At 32.5% G+C, this 17,780-nt stretch overlaps 1 protein-coding gene across 3 annotated transcripts in view; it reads left to right on the top strand.

The window, feature by feature from the left end:
- The window catches only part of LOC119840798 (lysophosphatidylcholine acyltransferase), a 47,866-nt gene that overhangs the window by 18,701 nt on the left and 11,385 nt on the right, over positions 1-17,780 (top strand). For 2 of the 3 annotated variants that reach the window (XM_038367550.1, XM_038367551.1), the window contains one exon: positions 6,452-6,675. In XM_038367550.1, coding sequence (XP_038223478.1) covers positions 6,452-6,675 — 224 coding nt within the window. Of the gene's footprint in view, positions 1-6,451; positions 6,676-14,326; positions 14,539-17,780 lie in introns of all 3 variants that reach the window. The other variant, XM_038367552.1, reaches the window with a different exon arrangement.

The raw sequence follows: 17,780 nt of genomic DNA, 5'->3' as shown, positions 1-17,780 counted from the left end.
CCGCTGGTGATCGGTCGTTTTGGAAATCTTTGGGGGAGGCCTATGTCCAACAGTGGACGTTCTAAAAGGCTGCAACGATGTTCATAGGCGGTGGAGGTCGCTTACCATCAGGCCAACCAGCTTAGTTGTTAGCTATGACATACTTATAATATGACGCGCGGGCGAAGCTGCGAGCGGAGAGCAAATCAAATATAAATATTATTTCGAATCGTCAGAGGTAGTTTTTCATTCATTTTCATTTTCGAGCACAATTATACTGTATTGGTAATTGGATCCAATTAATCAAAAATAGTAACACAACGAGTGTACGCATGTGAAAATGTACTGGCGTTGGCAATTAAAGCATTCATGTGAATGAATGACGAATTAATTGTGCTCATTCATTATTTCTTTACACGTGCGGAAAACTGAATACGAAAAGATACACAGCGCTTACACCCACGTGGGGATATATTTGGGACGTTATAAATGAACGAAATGTAACTTTCAGATTTGAAATATGAAAATGTTAGAATCCATTTTATTATTATACGCATCCTTTAATCGAATTATAAGCGATATACCTACCTACGTCAGAGGATCAGTACGTTGTTAACATAGTTATTTTATTTCTAAATGTGTGCATGAACTAGGGTTGTGAGTGACCAATTATGAGCTTTCTACGTCGTGTGACTTTCAATATATATTAAAAAACGTTAAATAAGTGCGTGCTTTTCTCTGCAGTCTACGGTCAATACCTTATTTAATAACTCACTAGATAGTACTGTAATAATCTAAAGTTAAAATGTCTTGATTTTCTTCACCTTAACCTAAATCGATATATCTATATGTCATTAAACATTTAGGCTATTTATTGTTCGAGTTCTTGTTTCACAAAATATCAATGTTGACAACCCTACTCATGAATCTATTTAATTCACTTTAGTGACATTATACAGCTTTGACTATCCGGTACGCGTGACCTTGATAATAAGGGTGCGATCAGAGAAACCTTAGGAGTTGTGAGCGTTATGTAGAATATAGAATTATCACTGTAATTATAAAAAGTGAGCAATTGATACAGTTTAGTTTAGGATTGACAAAGAATTTTGAAGCAAGGTTTTAATTTATATTGGAATAGATCCATTGGGTTGTTTAAACAAAGGGAAATTTGTGTTTTAAATGCCTCACTCTCTGAAGGAATACTTATCTTCATAGAGGTAAAAGAGATAACGCAATATCAATCCTCGTAGGTTCTTAACAGATGCTCCGAGATTTCTAAGAGAGTTATTGCTAGACCTTACCCATGAAAATGCACCCAATTCTTGGTTCACAGTAGATTTTAGTGCCAAATAATGCCGCAGGAAAATGTGAATCAGGTCATATAGGTGTAGTCTCACCCTAACGGCACGTGTAGATCGCGTTTAAAACGTAGTATAGTACCTTTCGTATTGAAATGCTATGTTCATAGAATTTCAATAATTATGTTTCCAGGTGAACTACCAGTTTCATTTATTACGATTTCAGAGAATGCTCATTTAAAGACTCATTGTTTGTTCTCTTAATATGATGTTTATTTTATTCCGGGTATTCTGCTTAATTATTTTTCACTAATTTCTCCGTGTGGTTTTACTTGTAAAGTGCTCGGATAAATTTGAATAGATGCCTCATCACTTTTCTCTTGAACTAAATATTTTCGATTTAATCAATTAATATTTTTATAATAACAGGTATATAAGAACAGTCTCCAGATAATATTTGATTACGTATAAGCATTGCATTTAATGATTGTTTAGCTTTAGCAAGGTCGCTTGCTTTTTGATAAATTCAAGGTCTTTTTTAAATGAGAAACAGTCTCTGCATTTATCATTGAGAGGTCTGGTTTTTATAATTATTATTTTCCTCACAATATCAGATTTATTACCGGAATGTCTGATATTACGATTTGTTAGTCTTGCATGTTAAACGCGATTGTTAAAAACATGTTTTAGGATTGTTAGGTACTTAAGATGTTCTCTAGAGAAGACCTTCAAGATGATCAGTTAAAAATTGGTGACTATTTGTTGTAGGTGCATGTTTATGAGCATTTTAGAGTTAATACAACTAGCCTAACTTATTATGATATATTCTTCTATAGAGTCCACATACGTCTGGTTTCGTAAGAAATCTCCGTCTTTAAGCTTTATTTCTTTATTTGTCCCACTTCACGCATTGTTAATATCAATCACAAACCCAATTTAACCAACAATCTATTGTATACTAATCGAAGTATACAGATAACAATCCTGTTACAACCAACGTTAAGCCTTAATTGCAGACTGTTATCCGAATCCACTTAGTGAGAAACGTGGAAGCGAATTCACGTGCAGAAGCTAGTTAGACAGAAAATCAATAACGATAGTGCACAGAGAACGCGAGCTTGTAGTTTCCACGAATCGTTTGTCTGAAGAGTTTTAGAATACAAAATGGATGTTGAAATAACGCGGCGGGATCTGGAACTTTCTAGAAACTATTATGCTCTAACCTTGTATAAGACCTTTTCTGGTGCAGGTTTTTTATTTCAGAACGAAAAAACGATTGCCTTGAGATTGGTTTTCGTAGTTTTAAGTGATTTATTTTGTAGCTTTAGATAAATGATCACGTTGATGCAATATTACATTTTTTGCATTTCCCAAGTGCGAATCAGAGGCAGACAAACAACAAAGTGATCATATGAGGGGTCCGTTTCTTCCTTGACCGAATTTTTATTATAGAAATTTCGATCACTCGAAAATTTTTAGATATGATATTAAGTTATCTAGAGTCTTATGTTCTAATCCAGAAGTGCGTATTTACAAGATGAGTTCATAGGTTTTTTGTCAACTGTATTTTTTAGTAGCTACTCTAAGGTTAATTGTAGTTTACTAAGGGAGTGCTAATAAAATAATCAACTTGTAGAATAAGATAAAGATTGTGATTATTATTATTTTTATGTCTGTTAACTACGTATTGTAGACTAGATTTTGGATGAAAACAATCCGCTTTATCGAGATATGTTTCTATTAAATTGATGAGGTGATGTTTTTAAAGAATTTTAAGGTTATACTCTTTTGAATGAAATTCAAAGATGTTGGGGAAAATTTTGTAAATTCAAATCAAAAGTAGAGTGAACAAGTACCTTCTAGGGAAGCGCGCTCCATCTTAGACTACATCTACGCTTACCAGCTGGCGAAATGGTTGTTATGCGCTGCCCTATCACACAATAAATAAAAAAATTAGCCGCTAGTGCCCAGAACGTTGCTCGTTCCACACAATTTATAATTAATTAAAATCGATTTAAGATCAAAGATAAATCTAGCTCTATCTAGAAACTTATCATTCTTATCTAATCACGTATCGTGATGTGGCGTTTAAAGTTTAATAAATCATGCATAGGAATTGATTGATCGACGCCTTAATGAGTTTAATAGATAAACATGTATCTTCAATCTACCATGATTTTCTTTAAGGCGATTATCGCCGCGAAAGAAAGTTAAATACTTTTTTATACAATAAAAAGTTTAGCGTTGTTTTTAATTTAGAAAAACGGTTCTTATTGTCTATGCTTACATTGAGGAACTATTCAGTAGTTGGGTATATTGCGCTATATAGTTTATGGTTTGTATATCGTTATTAGGTGGTAGCTCTGCTGTTGCTACTTCAAATATTGTTGTGTAGGCAAGAAAACTATATCCGAAGGATCAACCTAAATGAAACAGAGTTTATTCGCATTTTCTTTAAATGCATGTGAACTTTGCTTCCCAATTGTTAGATGCTACATAGGTTTAAGTGCATTAAATGCAATATTTCTGTGGAAAATGTTCACCTCCATTGTGTGTGACTCTTAAGTGTCTATTGGTTGCAACATTCAAAATATGCTGCACTAATTATGTCAAGAGTATGGAGAGAAAGTGGATTTCTTACATTAGTATACGAAGTGAGTTTATACCGCACCGAAATAATACCTACGTACAATAATTATTACTATAGCATTCTTTAGTGATGAATGAGTTTATCGCTTGCTTTCAACGACTAAAAAGGCATATGTATGAATGAGATATTCTAAATTTAAAATGTTCTATAGCCAACGGCTATGTATTCATTCCATTGTTCGAAGTTTGTTTGGCCTTTCACGGCAAAATAGCTCCATGTTTTTTGGTTTGTTTCAAGGTTGGTGAGTTATAGACAGCCTTTGCCTATAGTTTATAGGATATGGATTTTCATCTTCAGTATATAAAGACAATCTAACAAACTAATTGAGATAAAGAATGTAAACACCTGTACCACGAAACAGCTACAACGCATCGCTTTCTATCGCTCGTATGTTACGTGGTAACGGTCAGATTGTTTACATTTTCCATCTCCTCTCGCTGGCCTTACTGTAGGTGGATATACAAAACAAATTGTTAGTAAAATAATCATGAAATGAGGTTACTGAATAAATTAATCGAAGCTGACTATTAAAAATGTTTCAGTTTTTGACTTAAAATTTTATTTCAGATAAAGAATAAAATAGGCAATCAAAAGTTTATATAAAGACATCCTACGCTCTTGCCGCCTGGTAGCGACATTCGCAATGTATATAAGGCCAAGGCTAGTGTTCGTCTCTTTAAGCTTCAAAATGCACATAGAAAGCCGTATCATACACGGAATCTCGGCTATAACTCGATACCGTTACCATCGAGTTATCTTAACCTACTAACTGGTTTACCTATGCGTTAATCTAACATTCCAATTTTCGTATTTCTTAGTATTCCACTTGGCAAAAGTAAAAAAGTGTTTCACACGTTTTCTTTTCTACTTTCATCCTCTATTTAAACCCTTCAGGGGTTGGTATTTTAAAAACGTAGTAGTCTTTTTAATTCTTATGTATAAGCTTAATTATTGTACAGTTTTATTTTAATTATTTTCGACCGCCTCCTTGGTACAGTGGTTAGCGCGTGAGCTTAGAACCGAGGGGTCCTGGGTTCGATTCCCGGTGGGGACGCAAAAAAAAAGTCTCGGTCTGGCAGGACACAGAAGGCTGATCACCTACTTGTCCATAAAGAAAATCGATCAGTGAAACAGATGTACATCATCTGCTCCATACTCCACTAGGGGACACGGGACTTCACTTTTTTACTTGAAATATTTTAAATGTTACATTCATTAAGTAGATTTTAAGTGAAAGAGTAACAAACATCCATCTACTTATATCCGTACTTACAAACTTTCGCGTTTATAATATTAAGTGGGATTTAAGAACTCAGTGTCGACAACCTTAGCAATTACAAACAGGAATTGCTATGAGCGATTGAAATTACCATCAATAATGAATGGCTTTCGTGATCGTTGGCGTTCGATATCATAAATCTTGGTTATGCTGTACTAGCTGCGCCCCGCGGTTTCACCCGCGTAAGTCCGTATCCCGTAGGAATATCGGGATAAAAATTTGCCTCTATGATATTCCAGTTGTCCAGCTGTCTATGTACCAAATTTCATTGCAATCGGTTCAGTAGTTTTTGCGTAAAAGAGCAATAAACACACTCAGATCCTTACAAACTTTCACATTTATAATATTAGTAGGATAGGATAGAAGGATTTATAAAAAGTTTTGATCCCAAATACCACATATACATACAACGTGGATATAAGAAACGAGCCGCTTGCCCTGGCTTCACTCGGATTGATTCAAATTGAAATGTAGGCCATGTCACTCGGTAGAGTTTTCTTATGGTGAATGAATTATCAAAATCAGTTCAGTAGATTCTGATACCATATTACTTACTACTTACTTACTATGCTATTTCATTAGGAATAAGAACGTCAAAGATATAGTTTTATAAAAATTAATTTATTAGGAAATCCTTTTTGCATTCAATAAGGGATCATTTTATTTTATCTGACTCTTACATCAAGTTTAAAAATCAAAGGTTATTTCTTAACAGATTGGTTAATAATACCTATGACGTCACAAAATGGCGCAGAATCGATACTATTCTTAGTTGAACCGCATACTATAGTGTATTCTGAAATAACAATAAGAAGATACGTCTTTTTAATGATACGTCATTCATTAGGAAGAGTGACGCTGATTAAGTAGGTGTGTTCTTTCGGAATGGCAGAAGGCATTTAATATTCTTGACCTTTCATGGTAAGATGTTTAACAGTAATTGTAACTTTCGTTTCCTTTATGATTTGTTTCGTAATAAGTATCTTCAAACATGCTATGATATATTTATTTATTGTTTATAATATAATATGTAGTTTAATATAGAAAAGTCACATATAAAGAGAGGTATGTAAATCTTATAATTTTCATTAAAATATAATAATTTCTCGTTTATCAACTCAGCTGAGTTTTCGTCGCCTTAAACAGAAACTGAAACAGAACTAAAATTCGTTTGAATTTTTAATGAAGGTGTATTTAAGCATTTTAATTTATCCATTTCTAATGTATATTTTATTGTTATAGCAAACTCCGTTTCTACATTCTCTCTCTTATGAAGTTGGTGGTGGTGGCGGCTGGTTTCCATCGCGTCAAGGTGGTGGGTCGTGAGCATATAGCCAAAGGACGTGAGGCCCCCGTGGTGGTCATAGCGCCTCATTCCAGCTTCTTTGACGCCATCGCTATAGTCTGCCTCGGCGCTCCCAGTGTTGTCGCTAAGGCGGACACCGCGCGACTGCCGTTTATTGGACGTATGTTCGGAGTTTTGACATGCTTGGCATTCGATTTTTGAATTTTAACAGATAGAGTAAACATCATAAATGTCAATTGCAACATGTCATAGATTAAACAAAACAAATGCATATCTGCTGAGACATACAGCCAGCTCACTTCGTTCTTATACAAATTGACGCGCTTGCCATATAACGTGTCTGTGGTACTGTCGCTCTAAATTGTTGTGGTAGGTACACAACACATGGAGGCTGTTTCAACATCCACGCTTATCCGAGATCGCAATATGGTCATAAATAATGCGCTGTCATATTTGGATTAAATTCTGATTTGTGTGCGGTCTGTATAATTTATTAGTTTCTCAAGATTTTCGCCGAGGTGGTGTTAGGACATGTGTATATGCGAATAATATATATAAAAGTGCGATTAAACACAAAAATACACGCACACACAGGATTATAAACACAACATTTTATTTTATGTGTAAGGTTTAGTTGTGTTGCTTGAATTATTTATAATTTTATAGTGATACATATACTCAAACTCAAACTTAAACAATTATTTATTAAATTAGATTTCTCCCAAAAGCACTTATCCGTCGTCATAATATGTAAAACTGTGGTATGTAACCATTTAACACCGATACATTTCGGTATACATTTTCGGTTTAATAAAATTGAAAAGGAATTCCATAAAGTTATCTAAAAGCGTTACTTTTAAAAGATTTCAGAGCATAATAAATGCGCATCAAAAAGCAAAAACATTATAATTTTCAATGAAACTTTGCGAAATACTCCACTTGCGCAAGTATGAATCAACTCAGCATCATTATAAAGTCAATTATCGCTTTGTACTTAGAGAAGTAAAAGGTTCGTGTTAATTATTGTTATTTAACGTAAACAAGATAAATGTAATTTAAATAATTAATAATAAAGTTATTTTCTTTTTTTTTATATATTCTAGCCAGGGGTTTATTCTGGATAAAAAATAGAATATAGCTTGGTAAAGTTACAGCTTGTTTATAAAATCTATACTAATATTATTAAGCTGAAGAGTTTGTTTGTTTGAACGCACTAATCTCAGGAACTACTGGTCCGATTTGAAAAATTCTTTCAATGCAAGATAGCCCATTTATTGAGGAAGGCTATATATATACCACGGGCGAAGCCGAGGCGGACCGCTAGTAATTAATAAATCGTTCAAGCAATTGATTTAATTCGTTAGCAAGAAACAAATGCAATCCTCTTCATTGTATTTCTTAAGAAAGAAACATATATTAAAGTAAATGATACTAATTAAAGTAATTGAAAGCGAAAAGTCTATATTTGTTTTTTTTTCTGGCAACAAAAGTTGGACACATAATATACAAAGTCTATATAAAAACTATGAATGTCACACTTAACATGATGATGCGGAATTCATAACGGTACGGTATGTAACAGTTAGTGTGTAACAGTTACAAATTAGAAGTCACTGTGTAAGGGTTAAAGGGTCAATATGAAAGGCTTCTTCACCATTTGGTTCAGTGATTGACGCTTAGAGCTAGAAACGAAAGATCCTGGCTGAAATCATAACGGAAAACAAATATGTGTCAGGATGTTAGGGAGCATAACACTGATCATAAAAGAGGTTATAGTAGAATTTTGTGGAGGGGCAGCGAGCTACTCATTGAACAGGCGTATATATACATACTAATGTTATAAAATTGAAGAGTTTGTTTGTTTGTTTGAACGCACTAATCTCAGGAACTACCGGTCCGTTTTTAAAAATTCTCTCAGTTTTAGATAGCCGATTTATTAAAGAAGGCTTTAGGCTATATATGTACCACGGGCGAAGAAATTACAAACATATTGAATATAATACATTGCTTGCAATGCTCAGGTATCATTTTGTACTAAGCGAACGATCGCGCATTGTAATGAACGCACTCATTGCGAGGGTCGCGAGTAAATTAGTTGAAAGAGAAAAATATAAAGTCATTCACTGCAGTTTATTACGCTTTAGTTTTTTTATTGATATCACGTCAAAATGTAAGAAATTATAAGAAAAAGGAAAGAACACGCCATCCATTTTCTAATTAAAAAGAATCAAGATAACAGTATTAAAACAATGTTTTTCAATCCGCAACAACTTTTGATGAACCTTAAATATTCACATGCTTCTAGAAAATTATGTTAATGTTTGAATTAATTAAACAACTAATCCGTATAGTTGAGTAATCGGATGTTAACTTAAGGCACTTTCTCGTATAATCTCATTAACAATAAAATAAATATGTGAGACTGGTTAATAAATTAGAATTTAGGTGTTTATGGTTTAATTTATTGACATATAGATAATGACAATATAATTTTATGGCATAGTAAAAACCTACAATTGTAATGAAAATATATAATAAAAGCTATAGATATGAAATGTTGAGTGTTTTTCAAAATAATCAACCTATTGTTCGTATTTATAATTCACTAGCTGCGCCCCGCGGTTTCACCCGCGTAAGTCCGTATGCCGTAAGAATATCGGGATAAAAATGCCTGTATGTTATTCCAGTTGTCCAGCTATCAACGTACCAAATTTGATTGCAATTGGTTCAGTAGTTTTTGCGTGAAAGAGTAACAAAGGCTTACAAACTTTCGCATTTATAATATTAGTAGGATTTAGGACATTTTAATATTGATATTTTAGTAATCCATAATCTCTCTGTAATAGCTAACTCTTAAACTGAATTTCATTTTGTTTAGTACGTTATTCAATACAACCTAATATTATATACATAACACTACACAATAATACTCTATAATTATATAAACTTCTACATTCTATGGGATATAAAATATTTAATGATTAAGATCGAAGGAACATAAAATTTATCGAGACGAGGATCGAATGCCAAGTAATGTCGACTCCATGGATGTTAGTGTTCGCTACTCCAATACTTTTGTTGTTTTTGCTATAAGCTTGAAATTTTGGTAGATTTTGTTTAATAAGTATTCTATTAAATTGAATTATATGCGAATAATCATAAAACATAGCACCTATTTTCATAACGTTTAGGAACTTATTATTTAGGCCAAATTATTTATTCATTCGTATTATTTACTAGATTAACACCCGTGGCTTTGTTCATGAGCAAATTATAATTACTAGACAGCTGTACATATTTCCCCATATACATCCCTTATTAAACTCGAATCATGTTTCGTTGACAAAAATAAGCCTATATCATTTCTCAAGCAGTGTATTTATGTTCAAATTCAAAATATTTATAAATCGTCTTAATTAATAGAAGCATTATATCATGTTAGACTGTAAATGAGAACCATTTTTGAATATATTAGCAGGGAAATTCCATTTTTTATTTATTATCAGAACAAGGAAACAGCATAAATCATCATGAAGTAAAGAAAACTACTCAGGCTTAAAGGAATATATTTAGAAATTAAACGTGGTCACGGGGAGACAGTCTCGCTCGCTGTAAAGTGTTCGAAACATCGGGTTAATAATATAATGAATAGATCGCGTTTAAAATCCGTTAAAAAGTTTTTAATTTCTAAATGTATAATACTCGCGTAAAATCAAACACAAGAAAATATTATAGGAATATATACAAATAATTTCTCAATATAACAATTGCGGTTAAAACTGTCTGATTAAATAGGTAGTTACACAAACCAAAACAAGATTTCCAAATATACTTATTTAATAATAATAATAAAATATAAATATACTTATTTATTATATAAAGTATGGATTATGTTCATAAAAACATAGATAGAAAGTATGATGCATACCTTATTACTGTTATGTATCGTATTGTGCTTTAAATAAAGCAATTTCTCTGTGAGGAAAATGATGAATGATTATTATATAACGATGGAAGTGCATTCGCTAGAACCAAGCAAAGTTAAAATACATTCTGTCACATCGCAGATAAGGAAAATGATAGATGACTACGACCGAACCTTTCTCAACCGTACCCCCAATCAGTTGATGTATCATATAAACTCAAGAGCGTACAACTTAAGTTCAATACATAGTATAAAGCAAAGTCGCTTCCCGCATCTGTACCTATGTTTGTAGGTATGCTGATATATTTAAAACTCCCCAACGGATATTGATGGTTTTTTTTAATAGATATAGTGATTTAAGAGGAAGGTTTATATGTATAAAAAATCTATTTAACTGTTCCGATTTAACGCGTGCGAAGACGCGATCAAAAACTAGTCTAATAATAAACAAGATCCCTGTGTGATGCATTCCCCGCGTTCTCGTAGGATATCTGGGATAAAAACTATCCCATGCCCTTTCTCGAGTCTCAATCGATATTCGTAGCTAATTTCGTCTAAATCGGTGCAGTTCTTTAAGCGTGAAGAAGAGACAGAGCCTTCGAATTTATAACAAGCTCAACTCTTGTCTTATGAATCACAAAGTCAACACATAGGTTTATGAATAGTGAGCAAGAATCGGCAAGAAACTCAATACTTACGGTAACCGAGTTAAAAGCCTATGTACTAAAACTATAATTTATATTATCATACTAGCTTTTTTAGGCCGCGGCTTCGCCCGCGTAGAATTCGCTTATATCGCGCGACATGGTAAGGAGTATTTTCTTCGCATTAAAAAGTATGGTTTGTTCTTTTCCACGTTTAGCTCCACCTTCATATCAAGTTTCATCAAAATCGGTTTGACGATCGAACTTTCATACAAACTTTCATCCCCTCTTCCAACCCTTTCTACCCTTTTTTCGCGATAAAAAGTATCCTATGTCCTTTCCCAAGTTCAGTTCTATCATCATACCAAATTTTATCAAAATCGGTTCAGTGGTTTAGGCGTGAAAGCGTAACAGACAGACAGACAGACAGAGTTACTTTCGCATTTATAATATTAGTAGGGATTAATTTACTAAGATTCTTACTTAACCGATAAACAGTGACAGTGCGTAAACAGTTATAAAAAACACAAACTTTCACGTTTAAAACGTAATTAAGGTAAGATAATATTAGTAATACTTGCACGCTATAAAATGATTGTAAATGTGACAATTATGTTTCTCTGTTGGTAAATTCTGACCTTCATGAACAGTTGCGTGTTGGATCGATTGTTTTTTGTTCTTTTAAACAGTTTATGGGTTTCATTTATTTAGACTCGGTGTTGATTAGAAATTTAATTATACAATTAAGGAGAATAATTTTGAATTTCTCAATTAACTGCTATTTAAATTTAATATTTTTGTGTTCTCTTGTGTTTGATTTTACGCAAGTATAATACACTAGCTGCGCCCCGCGGTTTCACCCGCGTAAGTCCGTATCCCGTAGGAATATCGGGATAAAAAGTTGCCTATATGTTATTCCAGTTGTCCAGCTGTCTACGTACCAAATTTCATTGCAATCGGTTCAGTAGTTTTTGCGTGCAAGAGCAACAAACGCACACACATCCTTACAAACTTTCGCATTTACAATATTAGTAGGATATTAGTATGATTTAGAAAGTAAAGGCTTTTTAAGGAATTTGAAACGCTATTCATTTATTATATTATTTAATCCGTTGTCGTGACCGAGCGCGGTCACGGGAAGAATGATAGTCTCCCGGTGACTACGCTCGCTGTATAGTGTTCAAAACTTCGCTTAAAATTCGAATAAATCGCGTTTAAAATCCGTTAAAAAGTCTTTAATATCTTCATACTTTTTACCAGAATTTCAAGCTTATTTTCAGCTTTTTCGTATCGTGTTGTTGTGTTTTGTCTATTTGCATGTCTCATGAGTTGTACATAGCTTGTTTTAGAATTCATGATGCAAGTTTTGTTGTAGGTTTTGTTTTTCATTGTTTCTTTTAGATAATAGACATCCAAACGGAAGGCGATGTCTTATTAATAAGGTCTCTTGGGTATTAGTATGAATTAGTCCTACGGAACCGAAGTAACTATATTACACGAAAGCTATAGGCATCGGCTAAATTTATTTCGTAAGTAAATTTTGGACCACAATACTCGTGTACATTATAATGTGGAAATAAACTTCAGTGTTTTGCGTATAGACAATGTGTTTTCTGTGATATTATTAATTGATTTTAAATATTACGGAGCCGTGATATTAATTATATATGTATTTCATCTCAATCAACGATTCAAACATTAAAATTTATCTGATATTGTTTTAGGAACGTTTAAATATTAAAGAGTAAACTTCGATTTATTGCATTAAAAGTTATAATTAGTCTTAAGGTGATTGTAAAATTGTAATCAGATTAATTTGTATTTTCCTAAATTCTTAATTAGTTTAAACGACTGCCAGTTATTAAATTTATAAACAATTTAAAGATATTCGCTTATAAAAAGATTCGCTGTTACATACCGTGTAGAATTAAAGTATTAGAGAGCAGTTTTCGAAAATTTTCACACATATTGTATCGAATCAATTGCTGGTTCAATTAACTACATCACGCTATGTTCCGATGAGCTTCTCAGTACAGAATGTACAATCGAGAGGTTTTAAAATTCGATTTAAGAGAAATGGCCAAAAATCTTGAAACAAAATAATTTAAAAGAGACTCGGCTCCTGGATGGCCATTCTCTAGTAACTAGTCTAGTTGTTAACAGTTACTTTCCTAATCCCAGTGGCATCAAATAATCCAAAAATCGTTAGTTCAGACGTTCTTAAGTGGTAAATTAAATTTCTAGAGATAAATGTCTAAATATATTTTTATTAGAATGATAAACATGGCGCAGATTTTTGTGGGGAAATAAAACAATTTTATTGTGTTATCACACAACATTTTATTAGAATTTTCGTGTTTAAATTTAACAATAGCTAGAAATCGTAATAATCTTATATTTTGTTTATTTATAAGAGAATACGTTTTTTATAGTTTTTATTAAGTTCTTTTTTCAAAAATCTTTATTTTGAATAGTTTTATGGAACTTTCAAATCGTTTAAAGGCCAAAGATGGTCCCAATATTGAGATAAGCATCATTAATTATAATATTCATTTTATAGAAACTACTTTTCAAAGTACCAATCAAACGAGTAAACTAAATTGAATATTTCAATACTACGAGCTCTACATTGAATATCTTCTAGCTTCTAGAGGGAATTTTAAATTTCAGCTGAAAAAAATAAAATGCATTTCTCAAACGAATTTCAACGGAAAACTCAGAATTTACCCAACTTTTTTAGGTGCGACAACTTTGGCCACGTTCGACGGAGTTTTCGGGGAAATAGACATTTAAATCTCACGATTTCTGCTTGAAGCTGTTTGTTTAAATGTAATTTGTATCTGTTACAACTATTTTATACATCTGATATTAGATTATAGTATATAATGTGTCTTCATACCTGTCTTCAGAATAAGACATAATAATAAAGCAATATTCAATTGCATTAAATACTAAACAATAAATAGTATGGTGTAAAACACGAGGTTTTTTCAAATTCCCGGTTTTATGATGGATTTTATCGTAGAATTATCGTGATTAATGCCAATCCATTTTCTTTGATTACTGCGTTCAATATTAAAATTTACACTCACCTCTATATTAATGTCTTTGAACAGTTTCTAGTAAATATTACAATCAAAGTATTCCATCATGACGGCCATTTCACCGCGTTTCTGATATATCACAATACACAATAAAAAACATTTTTTTCGCTCAAAAAAATCACAAATCTATCATTCTAGGTCATTGAAACCGCTGATATGTTTCATCGGCAAGATGTCGTACTTAGCTGGTGGTATGGCGATCAGCATTCGCGGGAAGCAGGCGAGCCGGAGGGAGGCTCCCATCCTGGTGGTAGCACCACACTCCTCGTTCCTCGACAGCTGTATTGTGTACGCGACTCGAATGTCCTCAGTGATTGTGCGGAAGGAGAGCATGGACAATTATGTTGGAAGTACGTTGAGATTCGGGTTTGTCGTTGGTTGATAACGGTGATGGTTCTTTGTGGGTAATGGTGGTGAAACAGAATGGGTCTGCATGATTTTCGGTTGGTGAAATGGTGATGGGGAATGTAATGATTTATTTAGTTGAAAGTTTTCAGCTTTTTGGAAGATGGCGGTAAGTTTGGTGGTGGTGACTCCATTTTTGGGTGTGAGTAATGGTGCAAGTATATCTATCTGTTGTAAACCTCCTATTTCCTCAATTCTTAATTTTCCTTAAGAGTTAGTATTGTAAGTTATACACGAGGTGAAGATCCGACTTAAATTAAAAGTCCCAATATCTTCCAAAGTTTATTTTATCTTTTATCTTTTAAATATAGTCTAATCCAGGTATTGTTTCATCAATATGTTTTTATTCAATGCTCCAATTCTCTACGTAGGTTATTTTGTGTGTGCTAAGTTAAATCTAAATGATGAAGATGTACTATCGCATCGTCTAGTAATAATGTATGCGCCGACACGATTTGAAGAGTCCATGACGAGGTTTCGTCAGACTGAGACATGGCCATGTAATCCTTTCTTGGTTTATACTGTTACACAAAAGATTTCAACGGAGTACCGATCAATTTGGTGTCATTTATTATTTTCATGTGGCTTTCTAAAACTATAATAATAGTAAGGTAGTTATAGTAAAAAGAATTATATTTATTGGCATAGAATAAAGTGAATCTCTTATACGACCCATTGACTACCGAACTATTTGGGAACTGTGTTTCGGTTGTCGGTGGCTTCTCCCTTAAAACAATGTTACATTACATTTATGTCAAATTAATAGAAAAAGAAAACGAAATAAATTTGTTAGTTATAGTACAGAAATAACATCATATGATGTATAGATGGATAGTGTGTGTGCTTTATAAAGGTAACATAATACTATGTGCTTTAGAAGCTTAAAATCTTAAAATAGCATCAAATCCCGAGCATTTTAGTATGATGTATAGGAAAATCTCATTTTCCTCTACTCGAATGCACTTGTAAGCAAGAATTTTCGTTTTAAATACGTTCCTAGGAAATATATTAGGTAACTGGATTTTATTCACTTTTATGATTAAATCTTTAAAAAAGTGTAGTCTCTAACTCAATTTTAGAACATTGTGTAGGATTTATTCCCAAAAGGATCATTAGTCCTAATGTTTAATTACATGGAAAGGGCTCTTGCTTTTACCTTTACAGATGTAGTTTATTCCTAAAAATAAAATCACACATCGATTAATGAAAGTTAATTTTATTTATGTTCTGTACGTCTTCTTAGTCTTTGGTATAAAAAAGTGCTCGTCATATAACAAATGGTTATTTCTTTGAACACCTATATACATGGTTTAATCGTATAAACCCGATTTTATAGGCTTATTCAAATGAAGTTATGAGTGGTAGGGCTTCGGATTCGCAAGGTTGGAATTGTTAGGTCATAAGACGGGAAAACAAAGGTTAAACGCGTGTTAGGTTAGAAAAAGAAATGGAAACTCTATAAAAATGAGACAATTTTAATGTCTATTAATGAATATAAATGTCTGATTTTTTTACGAATTAACTAAGTAAAGTCTCAGAGTAAACCATATAGTTGTTTAGAAGATTAGCCGTATCATATTTGTAGTATCATATTTCATTTTATTCAGTTTTTGTTTCTTAAAACTTACATATATTTATATAAAACCAGTAAATCGCGTTTCTTTAGATTCTTCGTTCGATCGATCATTTTTGTTCTTTACTAAAAACACTACCGTAACTAAAGACGCCAGATTCTGTTACAAATTTAAAAAGTGATTCAATCTATTCAAATACTATAAAGTTGTCGAGTTTGTTTGTTCCAACGCTTTTCTCAGAAACTAGGTACTGGAATGTTTTAAAATATTATTTATATATACCCGTTTGCACGAGCGACGTCGGGGCGGACCATTAGTATATAAAGCTGAAATGAGCTGTATTGTTGAGAATTAGGTACACTATAATAGTTCTAGTATTACTTTCACATTAAGATGGTCTAATGACTAATTTGTGACGCTCGCAGTATCTTGAGCTATTTAGATCGCAATTATACTGAAGAAATGATTTTTATAGTTTTTTTTATTAAGTTGCGAAATGATTTGTGCTTTCTAAAAATATATTTAAAGCCTATAATGTATTGTATTCGAAGGTAGTGTATTATAATATGTACCCAAGGGAAAATATCTTGAAAGCATTGAAGCTATAAAATTACATATGGATTTAAATATTGCATATTTGCAATGGATACATTTCTTGTGGATTAAAGTTATTTATAAATGTGTATAAACTGTTTAATAACTAATTAAACAAACAAATGAACTTCGAAAAAACAAAATCTCTACTGAAAGCTGTTCCTTGTAATTTCGAGCCATAAGTCTGACACTTGAAGATACAAAAATCTTTACCGATACTGAAAAACTTAAACACAATTCGCTATTGTCCACACTAGATTCACTGGGATGTGGCTTTCATCTATTCTATCTAATCCAAAATTGTTTTACAATAATACGTACTAATACTATTATATAATACTAGATGCTCATCCCGGGACCGGATATCAAGATTCCTGTTTTATCCCGAGGGAACATTTAATCGAGATAAAAAGTATCCTATCACCCAAGTCAGCTCATACCCTGTCTGCATACCAAATTTCACATTGATAATTAATTTGTATGATGTATATGTATTCATATTCTTTTATTATGATTCGTAGTGTACTTCCATTCGTGCATATCCGAGTTAACTGTCAAGCTAAATTTATCAAACTATTGCTTCTCTAATGTTCTGTGTATGGTATTTGTATATATTTATTCAGGTTAAGTATGTATTAAAGTTTAAAGTTTGAGGGAGCTAACATTTGGATAATGCAATTAAGAACTGTTCAGGTAAATATTGTTATATTTTGTAGGCGGACGAAATTCGTTTCTGTTTTTCATATAGTGGACTAGATTTTTCATATATTGTTGTTTTTATGTTACGCATATATGTTGCATGTTGCTTTTATAGTAGGCATATATTGGCATATAAGTTTGTCTTATATTTTGCACTTGAAATTGTACTATGCGCTTTTTGATGTCCTAGTGGATAATGTAGGTTAGTATTTTACATATATAACGTTACTATACTTTTATATTTTTTATTTACTTAGTCTGGCCATAAATACTGTTACACTTAATTATAAAAAAATATTACATTTGAATTTCGAATCTGT

Source organism: Zerene cesonia, chromosome 7 (genome assembly GCF_012273895.1).
Source record: "Zerene cesonia ecotype Mississippi chromosome 7, Zerene_cesonia_1.1, whole genome shotgun sequence".
NCBI classification, from domain to species: Eukaryota; Metazoa; Arthropoda; class Insecta; order Lepidoptera; family Pieridae; genus Zerene; species Zerene cesonia.
This window is presented reverse-complemented; position numbering and strand designations above follow the sequence as displayed.